At 41.1% G+C, this 16,867-nt stretch overlaps 1 protein-coding gene across 1 annotated transcript in view; it reads left to right on the top strand.

Moving 5' to 3' along the window:
• The window catches only part of LOC121328121 (A disintegrin and metalloproteinase with thrombospondin motifs 5-like), a 28,441-nt gene extending 11,574 nt beyond the window's left edge, over positions 1 to 16,867 (top strand). The window contains exons 2-8 of the mRNA XM_041272619.1: positions 2,627 to 2,759; positions 10,413 to 10,580; positions 13,191 to 13,474; positions 13,854 to 14,037; positions 14,182 to 14,357; positions 14,710 to 14,885; positions 15,646 to 16,867. Of these exons, the coding sequence (XP_041128553.1) occupies positions 2,627 to 2,759; positions 10,413 to 10,580; positions 13,191 to 13,474; positions 13,854 to 14,037; positions 14,182 to 14,357; positions 14,710 to 14,885; positions 15,646 to 16,213 (1,689 nt within the window). The 3' untranslated portion in view covers positions 16,214 to 16,867. The remainder of the gene's footprint in view (positions 1 to 2,626; positions 2,760 to 10,412; positions 10,581 to 13,190; positions 13,475 to 13,853; positions 14,038 to 14,181; positions 14,358 to 14,709; positions 14,886 to 15,645) is intronic.

Below are 16,867 nucleotides of genomic sequence, written 5' to 3'. Positions count from 1 at the left end.
CCCATTGATGTTATGCAACTGTATGCTTTACTGTACTCCATATAATGCACATTATAGTCCTGTTGCATTGTATTAGATTTTGCTTTGTCAGAGAATTACCCATGCAGAGTCTCTAGTCTAATTATTCAGTCTGGTAATTGTGAGTCTTGCAGTCCTGGGAAAGAGTCCTTTAAAAGTGCTGCTGCTTCTGCTTGTAAACGTGTATGGAAAATCCACCTCAGGCACCTGCCTGACTGTTGAAAACCTCCCCTGCATCTGAGGACTGCCACCTGGAGCTGTGGGCAACCCAGACACAGACATATACCAGTATACACTATACACACAGGAGCTAAGACATGCCATACACCCACTCACAGGCACCTGGGTACACACATACTATATAAACACAAACTGAGATACATACCACGTAGGATTGCATACAGAAATATTTTATAGAGGCCCACACCCACTCTCATACCATACAGACACACACACACACACGCAGAGACACAAGCAGGGGACATGCATACAGTCACTGATACGAGAGCCTGGCGTACATTTTTTCCAATTGTCTCTGTCTGTGCTTTTACCTTGCATATACCAAATATTTGTTATGTTTTTTTTTCTTCTTTTACACGGCTGTAAAAACTCACACACATGTTCCACAGCTGAACAAATGTTGAGACAATTATAGAGCCACGGTGTGGCATCTTATTACCTGGCAACTCAGCACGTGTTCGGACTGAAATACAATGCCTATGCAATATCACTGACAGCTTGTCACATGAATGTTTATTTTCTTCATGTAGAACTAGCCGTTCTGTTCTCTGTCACTCTCACTGGTCATTACCTAAATACCTAGCCCAGCTCTCTCTTTAAGCTTCCTCCTGCCATCACTGCATTCAGACATAGTCACACTTCACCATGTGTGCAGGAGCTGCAGTGTTTTACGTCTTGTTTATGAAGCACAGTATGTATTGAACATGACCTCATTCCTTTACCTGTTTCAGACTCTGTCCAGCACACTACCACTAGGTTCCCCACTTCACAACACTTATATTTTATGAATGTTACAAATACATGCTGGGTGAATTACGTGTTAACATATGTGTGAAATGTCTGTATCAGGTAAACCAAAGAGAAGCTACAGGGCTATACAGAGGTCACACTAGCACCAGTTGATCCTGAGGCTCTGTATACCCATTAGTATATCAGGGTTTAGCTAATAAAATGCATCTGTTCCCTGTGATGTACACAGACAGCATGCCAGAAAGATAAAAGTGAATTAGGGCATGTTTGTAAACTCTCACACACTTTACACATCTGGTTAATATTGAAATTACCACCTTATCCAATGGGGTGAATGAAAGGATTTTGAACTTACTGTTAAATATGATTTCTAGGGTGAGAGGGTTTTTATGTGTGTTGTGTGAGACAAGCCATACTGTAGGCTATAGTAGTCATAAACCCATTTAAGAACGTTTACATTTTTGTTTATGTTTTCCTGTGAAGTAGATGATATTCAGGTAGGAGCAGGCATTGAGTGACAATGTTAAAACATCTTCAAGGAGGGAGGACATGTGTGCACTTGCAGCTGAAACCATCTTTAGGGAATGTAAACTAACTTAAGGTAGATGAAGGAGAGCGCACAGTGTGTGAACTGTGAAATAAAACAATTAATACAGGAGGATTGTAGTTCTGTATTTTACAGAAGTCTCATCTTCAGCATAATATTTCATTATGGTATGATAGCCATCTAACAATGTTAATCTTCTACAAAAACTGCTATATATTATAAGTTACATGTACAAGTACTGTAACCACTTTTCAAAGAAGTTTTATAAAGATTTCCAGCAACTCTACATTGCTGCTGGAAAGATGAACAATCAGTGACTTGACTGGTTTTAATTGTATCCTGGTGATTTAGGGGCTGTAGTTAATTTTAGAATATATTTTGTAGCCAAAAAAAAGGAATAACAAAAGATTAATTCATAATACAAATAAAGTTGTAACATGTACAGAACATCTGCTACAAACACCAGGGGAACCAGGATAGGGTTAAGAAATAGTTTTCCCAATTTTTATGTAAAGCTCCCTGGAAGTATGGTGTTTATTGAGTTCCAGATGCAGTCTGGATTGATCAAAACATTCCTATTCTTTGATTTCTGAGAACTCTGTTGCCGCATTCTTAATGAAACACAACATTTAGGTTTCCAGTGTAAACATGTTGAACTGTTTCTGCTTCAGAAGAGCTTTATAAATGTAAACCCTGCAGTTATGGTAGGGGACACTCAAACCAGACAAGCTGCATGTTTATAAGTGCATTTTCAAACAGAACAAGATACTATTTAAGAAAACTACAACAACTGAAAATAACAGACTGACAATAATAAACGTGGAGACGGATAGACAAAGAAGAAGGAGGGGGGCAGCCCTGGTTGTCCTGCAGTGGACTACACATGATAGGTATAATATGTTTACTGGGGCGTAAGTTAAATCTTTTTCCATTTAAAAAAAAAATTACAAGATCCATATCATGGTGGTACAGCCTAATTCCCCTTGAATTTGTCAGTACGGTGTGTGCTCCTTTGGGTTCAGCTGAAGCAGCCAGTGTTGAGTGCCTGACTGTGGTTTCTCTCCTGACTAGGACCTGTGCGGACACCACTCCTGTGACACACTGGGCATGGCAGACGTGGGGACCATCTGCTCCCCCGAGAGGAGCTGTGCTGTTATCGAGGACGACGGCCTACACGCTGCCTTTACCGTGGCACACGAGATTGGTACGTCCCACCACACAGCCCCAATGGGGTTTTTACTCATTTTTTTCCAAAAAGAGAACAGACACCACACAGCAAGTAACACAGTTTAAGTTGGGTGTTTATTTATCATTTTGTAACTTTAGGGGGGGGGGGGGGGGGGGGGGGGGGGGGGGGGGTTGTTGTTGTTTTTTTAAGAAATGAGTAAGTTAGACTTTTGAGAAAAAAAAGCTTTGAAAGTTGTCCCCAATATATTGTATTATGTCAAAAGACTGATGAACCCTCATGTTGCCATCCTTTCAGTCCATTCAATGCATTTTAGACAAACCTAGCTAGATTATCATCTTTGGGTCTAAGAATCAACAGTTTTTAAGCCATGTTCACATTAAGAACAATAGTAGCTGATAGATCCCAGAGCTTTGTCGGATCTTAAAGGATCCCATTGGTTCAGTGTCTACAATGTGGCTACGCTCACCACTCTCTCAGTGTACAATACCCTCCTGTACCAAATCTGGCTCCACTTGGAGTCACAATTGTAACATTGTCCCACAGCTTTGCTGTCCCCAAGATGGGATTCTAGCACAGATTTGTGCTGCACCAAAGAAAGAAATATGTTGCAATTACAGTATGGAAAATAGGTTTGCTTTAAATTGTGAACTTGCCCTAGTCTCCCCAGATACCTTTATTAGACGACTGTGAATTCATTTCACACGTAAAGCTCTCTGGAGTGAAACCTCCGCAGTTACTAAGCTGACGACAGTGAAATGCTAATATAATCGAATTTGAGACTCCCACACTGATTCCCAGAGCTCCAGGCCATGGGGATATGACTGGCTCTTTTGTTTAATTTGAATTGATGTCTATATCAGAGATGAGCGATGGTGTATACATTTTATGCTAATTAATGTTCCATCGTTACAAGACCAAGAATAGCCTTAAAAGTTTAAGGATACCCTTATAAAAGTATATCAAAGTATAATAAAGCATCGAAAATCAGAATTAAGCATTGTAAAGCCCAATGGTAAAAGCATATTTAAAAACATGGCCAACTATTGTAAACTATGACGCATAGTATAAATAAAAAAAAATTAAAAGCATGAAAAAACTGCTAAATTGCCATACAGCTTTTCCTTGGTAAACTTGTATAAGGTTATGTGCATTATGGATGAGTTGTACAAAAGGGAGGTTCAGTCCAGTGATAATGAAGTTAGAGTGCTGCATATTAAGTGGGACGTTATAACTGGCTCTTTTGTTTAATTTGAATTGTTGTCCATATTGGAGATGAGCGATCATTTTTACATTTATACAAATGAATTCTACTTCATTGAATACAAGACCAGGGGTATGTGCATTATAGATGAGTGTAGAAAAAGGCACCAGTCCAGTGACCAGTTGTGCAGAACTGACATTGGTAGTACAGAATTCTGTTTAAAGTTCATTCAATCCATGAGAGAATACTACAGTACTGAACTTGAGAAGCCTGAGCCATAGACTATGTTTGAGGGAGACGATGGAGAGACTGATTGTTTTGAAATACATCACTACATCACTACATCAGTAAAGGCACTGTCAGTAGAGTTTGACATATTGTGGGTTACTGTAGGTGTGAGTGCTGAATGTCTCAGCACAGCCGTGGTAGTTTTAAAGAGATCTCCCACCTTTCCATGGACATGTCACTGCAAGAAATCTCAAGAGGGACAGTTTCCTCCAGTGCAAAGTCTCCACTGCTTTATTGCTCACTACAATTACATTTAAAAACTATGTGCACAATATTACCATTTAAAGCATACCACATGCACCTATGTTGTTTCTTAAGAGTTTTTGTAACAAGACCTATTGCATTAGATTTTTCTGATGGGGAAAGGTGCCTGGGGGAGCTACAGTAGTTCATTAGCCTTTCATGCATTTCACCTCTAGAGTCCAGGGTTTAAAGCTAACTCAGGACACTAGTGACCAGTAGCCAACATCACAAAACAAACCCCATTCTGTACATTTAGTAGCCTCTGCTTAGGAGCCCCGGACTGCATGGCTGGCGCTCACAGAGCTTAACAGGGAAGATCTTATGGCATCTGCATCCACGTCGCCTAATTATAGCCTGTGCCAGTGTTGCCCACTTTATAAACACCTTGCAATGACCCATCAATTAATATTGTTTGGTTATTGTCATTTTTAAAAGCAGGCACATAGCCTGAAGTCACCTGCCATCCACACCCTCTCCTTCTCTCAGTTCAAGCTGACTTTGCTGCATGTTAAGCACGTATATGGGTTATGAGGTTTGGTGTAAAAGTCTTGTTTATATGTCAAAGGAATGTTTTCATGAATCACCAGTGTCACTTTCTATTCCATTTTGTCAGGAATTTGTACCAGGATATTACCTCAACCTTTCCATTACTGCTAGGACACTTACTACCCACAAACACAGCCCAGAAAAAACATAAATTCAAAACATACCTCGAATAGCGGTCAAAGATCAAATAAAACTGCAAAAAAAATAAATATGTCTCAATTAAACTCTGCTGACTGGGGAACCCTCACTCAGCACAGAATATAAGCCTGTATTCATTTTGATCACGCTTCATTATAACTGGCCACTAATTAATAAGGTGATTATTTTTGCGGACTCCCTAGTACTAACAGTTAATAATGATTGGGTTAAGGTTAGGATTGAAGCAAGGCTTACGTCTGTAACATGATAAAATAGAAAATGATGTGAAGTGTTTTCTTTGTTTTTACTAGATGTGCCAGTAAATTTGGTTTTATTATTATTATTATTATTATTATTATTATTATTATTATTATTATTATTATTAATTTATAAAATTGATCATTGCCGCATGGGTTGATTCTACAGAACAGGCACACATTCATCTCAGCTGTACCTCAATCGTATAGAACAGAGAAGGCAAGAGCTGTAGCACCAATCTGGGGACAACACAGAAAGCCCACACAGTGTTGTGGTGCACTGGATTGATGGGCCAGGTTTAGTTTATTAGCTCTGTGATGAAAGTCCTACCCTCAAGCCCCCACATCCTCTGCCTCACTGATTACCTCAGTGCCACCTCTCTCTCCCCTCTATCTCCCCTTTGCCAAATTAAACATAGCCCAGCTGCTGCAGTTAAAAGTTATGCAGTATATTACAATCAGTTCCAGATCTACACGCGTTGAAAAGTGAACAGAGAATTACAGTCATATGGATACTTAGCTCCTTTTATCCAATTAGGGGGATAACAGTGATATGTAGTGTTTGAAGTGTGGAGCTGTGATGGCCGACATTAGAGTGTGCCATGTGTTGCCAGGTGACTGGGAAACTGGGAACTGCAAACCAGCCAGACCACGCAGAGGAACACTTATCCAAACACAAACACATGCACACAACTTGGGGCAAGGAGGGTACAAGTTTTGTTACGGTTGAGTTTGAGCTATTTGAACTTAGCAACTCATTTGTAGTCAGCAATATTAATGTTATCTGCACTGTCTGGCTGTGATTCAGTTTTAATTAAGGCACTGGGGCTTTAAATAAGCACAAAACAACAAGTACCACAATGTACTGTAGTTAATTGCTGTTAAATGCAGTATATTGCAGTTCTATGCTGCAACTGCAACACGGATATAGTATTTAACAGTATTTACTATAGTTTCTATAATTAATGGCTTAACGCAGTATATATACCTCATTTACAGCTTAATTTGCATAGTCTGAGAACACACTATTTCACAATTTAAGTGATGCAAACTTTCATATAAAATTTGGTCACACAGTAACATATTGAGACCGCAGACTCCCAAATGGGAAAACAACATATGCCAAGCAACAAAGCTTAGTAGTAAAAGCTTAGTAATAAATACTGTAGTAAAGTGGCCATTACAGTATATTTTGTTGTGGATTAAGCTGGGGCTGTGCTCAGGGTTGTGTACCCCGGCGTCTTGGTTTGTGGATCTCTACTGTTCTGCCCATGCCAGTGTAGAATGTGAAAGGATATCAGGCATGTAGTTTGATTTTGCTTGGCAGCTCTGCTTGGTGCTAGTGAGGAGCAGACTGAACACAAGTGAGGAATGCCTGGCACTCATACCTCATCTGGGCTCTGACTGCACTTCAAACGATCATCTGTTTCCTCACTAGCATTGCACTTCAAACAGAGCCGGCAAAACAAAGAGGAAGAAACCCCACTCCATAATGACATGCAGTGTGCATTCCCATGCATGCTGAAGTAGCTCACAATTCACCTTTATTTGCAAAGCATTTGGAAATTTTTTAAAGGATAACTGTACGTCCTGCAAGGACCATTCCACTTTTGATTTGTGCTTCTGAAGTGTAAAGGCCTGAACAGCTTCTGTAATCCCATTTTATTGATCTAAATATGCAAGGGAACAAGTAGAGAAGCAACCCAACCATTTTTAGGCATTCATCTGTTTATGCGTTGAAACAACCACTTACAAATGTAGTTCATAAAATAAATGTGTTTTTTCTTTTTACTTGATCAGTTATTAACATTTAATAATTGTTCGTGGTTGCTACTGACACACACGCATTGCAACATCACATGACTTGTTACCATCCCCCCCACCCCCAAATATCATCTTTAATTTGGCCTTTAATCCAGTGATTTTTATATTGGTTTTCTCTCTGTAAAAACTATAAAAAAAAACATGTAAATTGCATTTTAATCGTATTTGCTTAAGATTAAGCATGGTTCTATAAACCAGCCCATGCTGTTTTCCTTAGTTCTGGGTATGGTTAAGCTCTTATAATTGGAGGGAGATGAGAGATGTGTTGATTGGGACAAAAACAACAACACAGTGAGCCAGACCTCTCTTAGGAGACTTCCTCAGATTCACAGCACATTTTGTGCTTTGCAGCTCATCAGGGAATCTGACTTCATACTATATCAACATGAAAAAATTCCAGCACTTATCATCCCCTTGGCATTTGTGAAGGTGGTGCATGGGGTAAAATCTTTAGGTTACCACAGTGAAAATACCCTGAACTGAGACTGCACTGCGCTTCCAAATATCCTGCTGATTGTGCGTGGGAGTGTTTAAATGAACCGATAGTCATGGAAAACGGCTAGTGGTTCTGACCAGCCTACTATTTTACATGTTGGTCGCACCTATTTGAGGTCCATGCTGGACCTAGTGAGATTCTTTCTCCCAAACTCCACTGTATTCTATCTTAGTTTTCCTCATTTTACTTTAGCATCCTAGTGGAAATTGCTGCAAATCCAATAGCACTGTGAGAGAAAAAGGCAGAGATATTTGCATTCAGTGAGATTATTTAAAAATCAGCAGAAACCAGTTTAAAAATATACTATTGTTACAAAGTCAAGAGTGGGTTTGCAGTTATTGTATCATGGAAATGTACTATTGTTTCATCCCTACCCTACATCTACTACACTATGGCATGCTGCATTCAGGACTTCAGAGCTTCAAACTAACAAACTCTTTTCCATGTTTCCTTTTGAGACGGGAAGACATGTTAAGTCAAACTCAACTAGTCAGGCAGAAACAAATGATTTAATATATTATATCAGGCCCACATCCAGACAGCAGATGACAGCTTCAATTGGAAAGTGATGTTGGAATGAAGAGCAGGACATGAGTAAACATTGTGATGATAACCGCTGCAGATGTATTTTTACATTTTCAGCCAACATAATTGTGATGATTGTTCAATTAAACCTATGCAAAATGGTGGACCACACTAGGCCACACAGTTCTAACCATCAAGCCACACTGCCACACTCTCAGTCCCTCAGCTCTAACCACTAGGCAACACTGCCTCCCTCCCAGGCCCTTAGCTGTAACCACTAAAGCTACACTGCCTCCCATCCGGTCCCTCAGCTTTCACAACTAAGCCACATTGCCTCCTAGTCCCTCACCTCTATCCACTAGACTAATACTGGACAAAGGGAGTCAATTAGGATGATATAAAAAAAAAAAAAAAAAAAACATGTATTTACAGTTAGGTTGTTCATTATTAATTTTGTAAATTGAAAGTTGTTTTTTTGTGCGTAAATTTACTCTAGACGTTACTGATGTGGTGTAAAGGTTTAGGTGCAACACTGGAACAGAAATGGAGCCACAGTGTGATAAGCTAAAGTACAGAAAATGTAACAGTAATTTATCTAAATAGGGAACAGCTTTTCCTGCAGAGACTGGGCCCAATGGCAGTCAAGCTGGCAATACTACTGCAGGAATCATTCTACTACACTGGCACTCCGTTTAGAACCTGGGCCCTGGCAGGGGTGTGTTACTGTAATGGAAATTCTATGCTGGATTTAGCAGTGTATTAATTGCAAGTTTAAGCCAGCTTTGACTTGCAAGAACCTTCTGTTTCAGTGACCTCTCAGCAATAAAGACATGGTTCATTTCCGATCATGCTCAAAATCTTTACAGGCCATTGGAAAATGTTCATTGCTTCTCTTCTCTTTTAAAGGAGAACGTAGACTATTTATGTCTCTGTAATATCCATTCTGAGATTTTTGCTCTTGGTTGCAGAAAGACTAATAAAAAAATGTATGTATATGGCTCATTCATAAACTTGTTTTTCAGAAATTTCTAAACACATTTTGTTGTGATTATTAAACTTTTGTCAAAAAATAGTTTTATTTTGGCCCATGTTTTTTTTTTTTGTTTTTTTTTTTGCAGTTCAAGCACGTCTACACACTTTTAATACACAAACAACAAAACATCCAAACAAATAAACAGGCACAAGGGCTCAAATAAGGTTAAACAAAACAATTCTGCTGTCAAGCTGGACATTCATCTTCACTGACCAAGTTCTCCAAAACTTAATAGATACACTCACCTAAACATTAACCTACACCCTCTCACAGGTCAAAGCTTTTTTCTTCCTCATGTACCTGTGGCCACTTTCCAATTAGCACTCAGTTACCTGCTTGGGGAATGGCCTCACCTGTGACTGCTGGCAGGGACAGATTTAAACATCTCCCAGATTTAAAAATCTCCCTGCCAAGCTTACATTCCCAAACACACATATGTACATTAAGGGCTTTTGTCCTGCCACAGCACCCTTATACCACCCCGTCCTCTCCACCTGCGCTGGCTGGGAATGTGACAGCTTATTGACTACAAGCTCTCGCTCCTGGTCTAATTGCCTTGGAGCCTCAGAGGAGGCTTCGTAGTAGGGCTAAACAGAACTGAATCATGAGTAAATGTGATTTATAGTGGTATGAAAACATATATCCACCATCTCATCTTAGTTTTGCCTTTTTTTTAATCAAATTGTCATGAATGGTCAACTTATATTTGTCCACATCCTTCAAGGCGTTTTAAATATATGCCGTATGTGGCACACACACACACACACACATATATATATATATATATATATATATATATATATATATATATATATATATATATATATATATATGTTCTCACAAGTCTCATACTGTTTTTCTGTTAAACATTTAATTGAACTTTGTTTTTATTCAAATAAAGCCAATTTTTCCTGCCACCACACCATTAACCTCTGTTACAGCTTACAGCACCCCTGACTTGACAAGTGAGCTGTAACAATAGCACTGTAGCAGCAAAGCAATCAGGCTCTTGAGAGAATGTGCTGTGTCAGTGAGATGTAACTAAATGTGTTTATGAAGTGCTGTGTGCAGTTGTATCTAATACAGTGTGTGAGTGTCTTTGATTTTCCCTTGGCAGGTCATCTCCTGGGGTTGTCCCACGACGACTCCAAATACTGCGAGGAGAACTTTGGAGCCATGGAGGACAAGCGTCTCATGTCATCCATCCTGACCAGCATAGACGCCTCCAAACCCTGGAGCAAGTGCACCTCCAGCACCATCACAGACTTCTTTGACGATGGGCACGGTAGGAGAGGAGGGAACCGGGAAGGAAGGAGAAGGGAGAAAGAGGAGAGAGGGAGAAAGGGAGGAGGAAGGGGACAGGGAAGGAGGAGGAGTAAGAGACAGGGAGGGGAAAGGGAGAGAGAGTATGAAGGATAGGGAGCTGGAATATCCAAGATATCCTGAGTAGCTGCACTTGCTTTGAGCAGAGGCAGAAGATTTGAATAAATATCTCAAGGTTGCAAGTGAATATCACAGGAGAATTGCAAATATATTTAGCTCTATGCTTTATGGAAAAAAACAAACAAACATCTATAATAACAGTGTATTTATTTTAATAAGTAGTACACAGTTATTTGTTTTGTTCTTGTGGAAGGGGTGTGGGTAATTCACTGATTAGGAGACAGACAGGTGTACTTGAAAACACCACACAGGTGCCCAGTTTTATTTTTAGACAGTTCTTACTTTTTCCGGCAGAGGGCACTGTTGACCGGGGGCTGCCTATCAACGATGATAGACAGCACCACGGAAATACCACAGCTGGTACGTGAACAGGAAGGGCACTCGCAGGTGCTCAAAGAAATAATAATGAAAACAGAAGGTGAAAAGAACAAGGGAAAATAAAACAGTAATAAAACTACAAATAAAAGGTGCTGCACTCGGCAGCGTTATCCCGGTCGCCGCTACCCGCACGACCCGGATCACCGTCCTACTCTATCGGTTATCTAGCCTGCTCTTTCACAATACGCCGGGGTCTGCCCAAGGGTTCCCCGCTCTCTCTCTCTCTCTGTCTGTCTCGCTGTGGTTCTTTATTTTTCTCCCTGCTGATTCCCGGTCCCGAATCAAAGCGTCCGCACTCTTAGCGCGTCTAAGTGGGCAGACCTGAGGAAATAACAGAGCGTTATTTTATAGGACCGACAATCACCCAAGACCCGCCTCTCGGCCATTCAGAGAGGGGGAAAGTCCACACACACACTTTCCCACCTCCCCGTGTCACTGCCATGACTCACAGGCGGTTTTTGGGCGACTGCCGCCCTCTTCCTGCAGCCCGTGAACACGCCAGCAGAGTCAGCACAGATCTCACCCTGCTACAGTTCTGTATTTGCTTCTACCTTAAAAGAGAAAGTGTATGAAAACTATAAACCAGCTTGGTCCTCAAATAACTCACGGGGTTCCTGAAACAGTCAAAAATACGAATCGTCGACACTATCTGTAACCCAGAATCTAAACCAAGTAGCTTTATGCCTCCTAGTTTCTATCGATCCTTCAGTTTCAAAGATGAAATTTGCTCCAGGCTACACTTAGCTACTAAACTGTAATCACATGATGGAACCAACTACGATGGAAATTGAGTCCAAAAGAAAAGCTTACAGCTGTAGTTAAACATTGTATTATTTTTATGATCATAGTAGTCTTTAAAACAATATCTAAATCACAGTTTATCATTTGCATTAGAAATATAATTAGTTTTTGGTCCCAAACTGGTAGTGGAAGTTTGTGACTTTAACCACTTCTCAAAACAATAGTCTCAAGTTCAAATCATCCTCCTACCATAATCTGTTTTATATGTGTTGTTTATGTAGCCATTGTTAAGTGTCAGTCTCATTTTACATAAGCTACACCACAGTAGGAATCATCCTTTGGGTTCTGTACTGTCCTTAGCTCATGATTTGCATGTGGCTGTCTGTACTGAGCAGAGTGAGTGACAGAAGGGGTGAATGGGGGAACAGGGACCCAAACTAAGAACATGCAAGTGTTCAGCCAAAACAAACGAATGCAGCACAGCGGCTCTTGTTTAGATTTTTGCTGATGATTCATTCTCACAGTGGTTTGTTTGGCACATTCTCAGCTCAGTCAGAATCATGTAAAAGAAAAAATAAAGCACTACTTCAGCACTAATTGTTAAGTAACAGTACCTTCGGGGGTAGAGACAGACGGTTAGTGGTTCACAGTTAGAAATGTTGGCTGTTTTTTTGGTGGTTGTGCATCATAATGAAGTCTAATCAATCATGAAAGCCAGCATACGTTTCCCTTTTTCGTGATGCTAGTCTTATAACATGAAGAGCGTTGTTTATCTTTTAGACATAAAAATGAGCAATGTTCATGTTATACAAAATAACTGATACAGCAAAGATAAAGCACAAGAATGCCATGACTACTTTTGTAGATATATGGGTGTTATTCCCTTTACAAACATATTTTAGCATCTTTAAAATAAATGCTGACAAAATGAAAACATCAGTGTTAATGAAAAACATTCAATAATAATAATCTATTGTGTTATTAGTTTAGAATTTAAAATGTTGGGTGTTATTAGTTTAGAATTTAAAATGTTGTGAGGTTGCTGGCCTGGCTGTTCATACAGTAGTACCTGCAGTTTACAGTGTAAGGTTGTTTATTTCATTATTAATATTTAGGCATAGCCTATTCCATAACACATAAGTGTTATACACACGTCTTCTTCCACACGTTAATATTGGAGCCATTTATTTTAAACTCTATCGGGGTGCTTCTTGCTAACGGTTTTATGAGAGTTTACCAAAGTTCTAAATAAGTGATCGATTTCAGTGTTTAATCGTAAAGTTTAAATGTTCAGAGAGCATATAGAGTAATTGACAGAGTCTGCCATCCCCAGGCGAGTGTCTACTGGATCCCCCACGACGCCCTCTGCTGGGCCCGGAGGAGCTGCCTGGTCAGAGCTACGATGCAATCCGGCAGTGCAAGCTGGCGTTCGGCCCCGAGTACACAGTGTGCCCCGGCATGGACGTGTGTGCACGGCTGTGGTGTGCGGTGATTCGGCAGGGACAGATGGTCTGCCTCACCAAGAAGCTGCCCGGCGTGGAGGGGACGCCCTGTGGCAAGGGACGCATCTGTCTCCATGGGAAGTGCGTGGACAAGACCAGGAAGAAGTACTACTCTGTGAGTACTAGCAACACTCTCTCTGCTTGGGGGTCTCACAGGGGACAGGAACCAGCTCTACACTGTGCTGTTTGTTTCATACATCTCCACAAATAACTTCATTGTTAACATGTAACAATGTGGAGTCGGCCTTCATGCTCATTAATGAATTGTGTGTTGTTTATTTGGTTATCATCATGTATCTGGCTTTGAATCTAGCTGAATTTATTCTTCCCCTCAATCACTCACCACCTTCACCTTCAGTTCATCTTCTTTGTTTTTTTATTTATTATTTCCCTGTTACTACCCATCTCTCTCTCTCTCTCTCTCTCTCTCTCTCTCTCTCTCTCTCTCTCTCTCTCTCTCTCTCTCTCTCACTTTCTCTGTCTCTCTGTCCCAGGCCTCGAACCATGGTAGCTGGAGTTCCTGGGGGTCGTGGGGTCAGTGTTCTCGAACCTGTGGAGGGGGTGTGCAGTTTGCTCGCCGGCAATGCAACAACCCAGCCCCACGCAACAACGGCAGATTCTGCACTGGCAAAAGAGCCATCTACCGGTCCTGCAATGAAGGGCCCTGTCCTGCAAACAGTGAGTACAGCTTACCCAGCGATCCTGTGGTGAACTTTTTTATAAGGGTCTATAAAGGATCATTTGTAAAAGGTGTAAAGCAGCTAGGTCAGCTGCCAGTAGTATGTTGGTGTGCTGAGGAGACTCTTGTGGTTTCCCTTCCAGGTAAGAGTTTCCGGCTTGAGCAGTGTGAGGCACGGAACGGGTACCAGACTGACCCCAAAGGAGTGAAGACTTTCGTTGAGTGGGTCCCCAAGTACGCTGGCGTCCTGCCAGGAGACACGTGCAAACTGACCTGCCGCGCCAAGGGCACCGGATACTACATTGTCTTCTCTCAGAAGGTGAGCTGATGCCTCACTCTGACCCGTGACATTCTTTTATATACTGCACTGGGCTTTTGTCAATCACATAAAGAACATAAAGGAAATATGAAGAACACTATTTATCAGATAAGATCAGAACGATTTGGGGAATCTTCAGTTCCCCTGATTAGTAAGTGGGTTGCAGTGGTGAGGCAACATATAAATTGTGCATTTCTACATTATCAACTGGATACTAAAAAGGTAGGACAGTGTTATAAAAAAATGTGTTAAAAAAAAACTGTAGTGAGGAAATGGAAATGTAACGAGCAGGCTGATATTCAGGACCCCTCCCCAGCTGTATTACCCCCCTCTTTCTCGCTCCCCTCCTTAGGTGATTGATGGGACAGAGTGCCGGCCCTACAGCAACTCGGTGTGTGTGAGAGGGAAGTGTGTCCGGACAGGCTGTGACGGGATCATCGGCTCCAAGCTGCACTTCGATAAGTGTGGAATCTGCGGGGGAGACAACTCCGGTTGCATCAAGGTCATCGGTAACTTCACTAAGAAAAGGTAACAGGGGGGGGAGATACTCTGTATTAGAGAGCCATTCACTCCAGGGGGGAAAAAAAAACACATGAGCTAGGTTACAAAACTGTCACTGTATAGTCTTAAAGACTGTAATGCACTATGGTAGGGAATTGGAGGTAGTTTGTAAAACACACCATGCAATCCTTACTGTCTCTCTACAGCTATGGCCAAACGTTTTCAATCACCTAGAATTGTAGGACTAGACATCATTTAAAATAAAAAATTAAAATAAAAACTATAGGAACATAATTTAAACCTTTTATTTAACATTGTGTAATAAAAGAAACTACAAAATGATATCGCAAAAGTATATTGGAAGCCATAATAATAATTTAATTTTGACAGTTTTTCATTAAATATATGGAACACTACAAAGCAGGTTCCAAACTCCATAGGGTGATGCAAAGCTCTTATCCATAGCTGTAAGCTTTACAGCTGACCTGAATATTCATTCATCAAATGACCTGTCCCCATTATTATAATCCTTCAATGGCACCAAATGAATCGAGAACAAGGAGTACATAATGTGATAGAAAATCTAGTTCTGGAATGCCTTTCCAGAAGATATTAAGCAGTCTAATAAGCTGTCAGTTGATTTATTTGATTATTTATTTGACTTTCAAATAAGTTTGTGAATGTAGTTTTTACATATCACATTGGTGTCTATTTGTTCTTACACATACAGTGTAATGTTGTTGTTTCTATAATGGAGACAGAATAATGGCCTCCCTCCCTCTCACAGTAAGGGCTACACAGATGTGGTGACGATCCCAGAGGGTTCTACGCACATCAAGGTCCGTCAGTTCAAGCCCAAGGACCAGCCACGCTACACCGCCTACCTGGCACTCAGGAAGAAGAATGGCGACTACCTGGTGAACGGCAAGTTCATGATCTCCACCTCGGAAAGCATCATCGACCTCAACGGCACGATCATGAATTACAGCGGATGGAGCCAGCGCGATGATTTCCTGCACAGCATGGGCCCGGGCTCACTGCGGGAGGTCATCATCGTGCAGATCCTGGCCACCGATGCACGCCAGGCCCTCGACGTGCGCTACAGCTTCTTCATGCCCAAGAAACTGGCCCCACCAGCGTCCGCGACTCCCCAGGGCAAGGGACAAAAGGCACTGGCGCTGCCACAAGCCCCACAGTGGGTGACAGGCCCCTGGCTGGCCTGCTCTCGGACCTGCGACACAGGCTGGCAGACACGAACTGTGCAGTGCCAAGACAAGCCCAACAAACTGGCCAAGGGGTGCCAGGTGAAGCAAAGACCCTCTGCCTTTAAACAGTGTCTGCTAAAAAAGTGTTGAAGCCTGTGGTTCCGAACTCTATTTTTGTATCATATTATTGCTGTTAATGTTATTGTTATCATTTTTATTATTACTGTCTGTTTTTTTTTTGTTTTTTGTTTTTTTGTTTTTTTAACAATGTGAGGGCTGTGACAGGGTGATCAGACAGGAGTGCTGGAGTGCAGCAAAGCCTCACTGATTCCAAACAGTAGTAGGCCTTGGTTTGAGTTTGTGGGGGATTCAGTGGTGTGACAGCATTGGCCACCTAAAACGTACTGGATCAGTTGCAGCGTACTGGTGGTTTAGTCTACTTCAAGCAGACTAACTTGAGGACTAGAAAATCCCAATGAACTGAACAAAATGTGTCCCAATTGCAGCGTACTATTCAGCAGCTCCAGTTCATTAGATTAAATGATCTGATCAAGTGGACCAAGTTATACTGATCATGGGAACTAACCTTTACAGGAGTATATTGAAAATAAAAACCAGAATCTTAGACGATTTAAAGAATCATTTTCTGGACAAAATTTGGCACACTGTATGTTGCACGTGTTCTACTGCACATTGGCTATATTTTCCACTCCACAGTAATTGTATGGAAAATCAGGCACATTGCCTTCTAGACACAAAGTTATCAATTTTATTTTTATTAAAAAATAACAAAACACACATACA

This window comes from Polyodon spathula, chromosome 15 (genome assembly GCF_017654505.1).
Source record: "Polyodon spathula isolate WHYD16114869_AA chromosome 15, ASM1765450v1, whole genome shotgun sequence".
Classification (NCBI taxonomy): domain Eukaryota; kingdom Metazoa; phylum Chordata; class Actinopteri; order Acipenseriformes; family Polyodontidae; genus Polyodon; species Polyodon spathula.
This window is presented reverse-complemented; position numbering and strand designations above follow the sequence as displayed.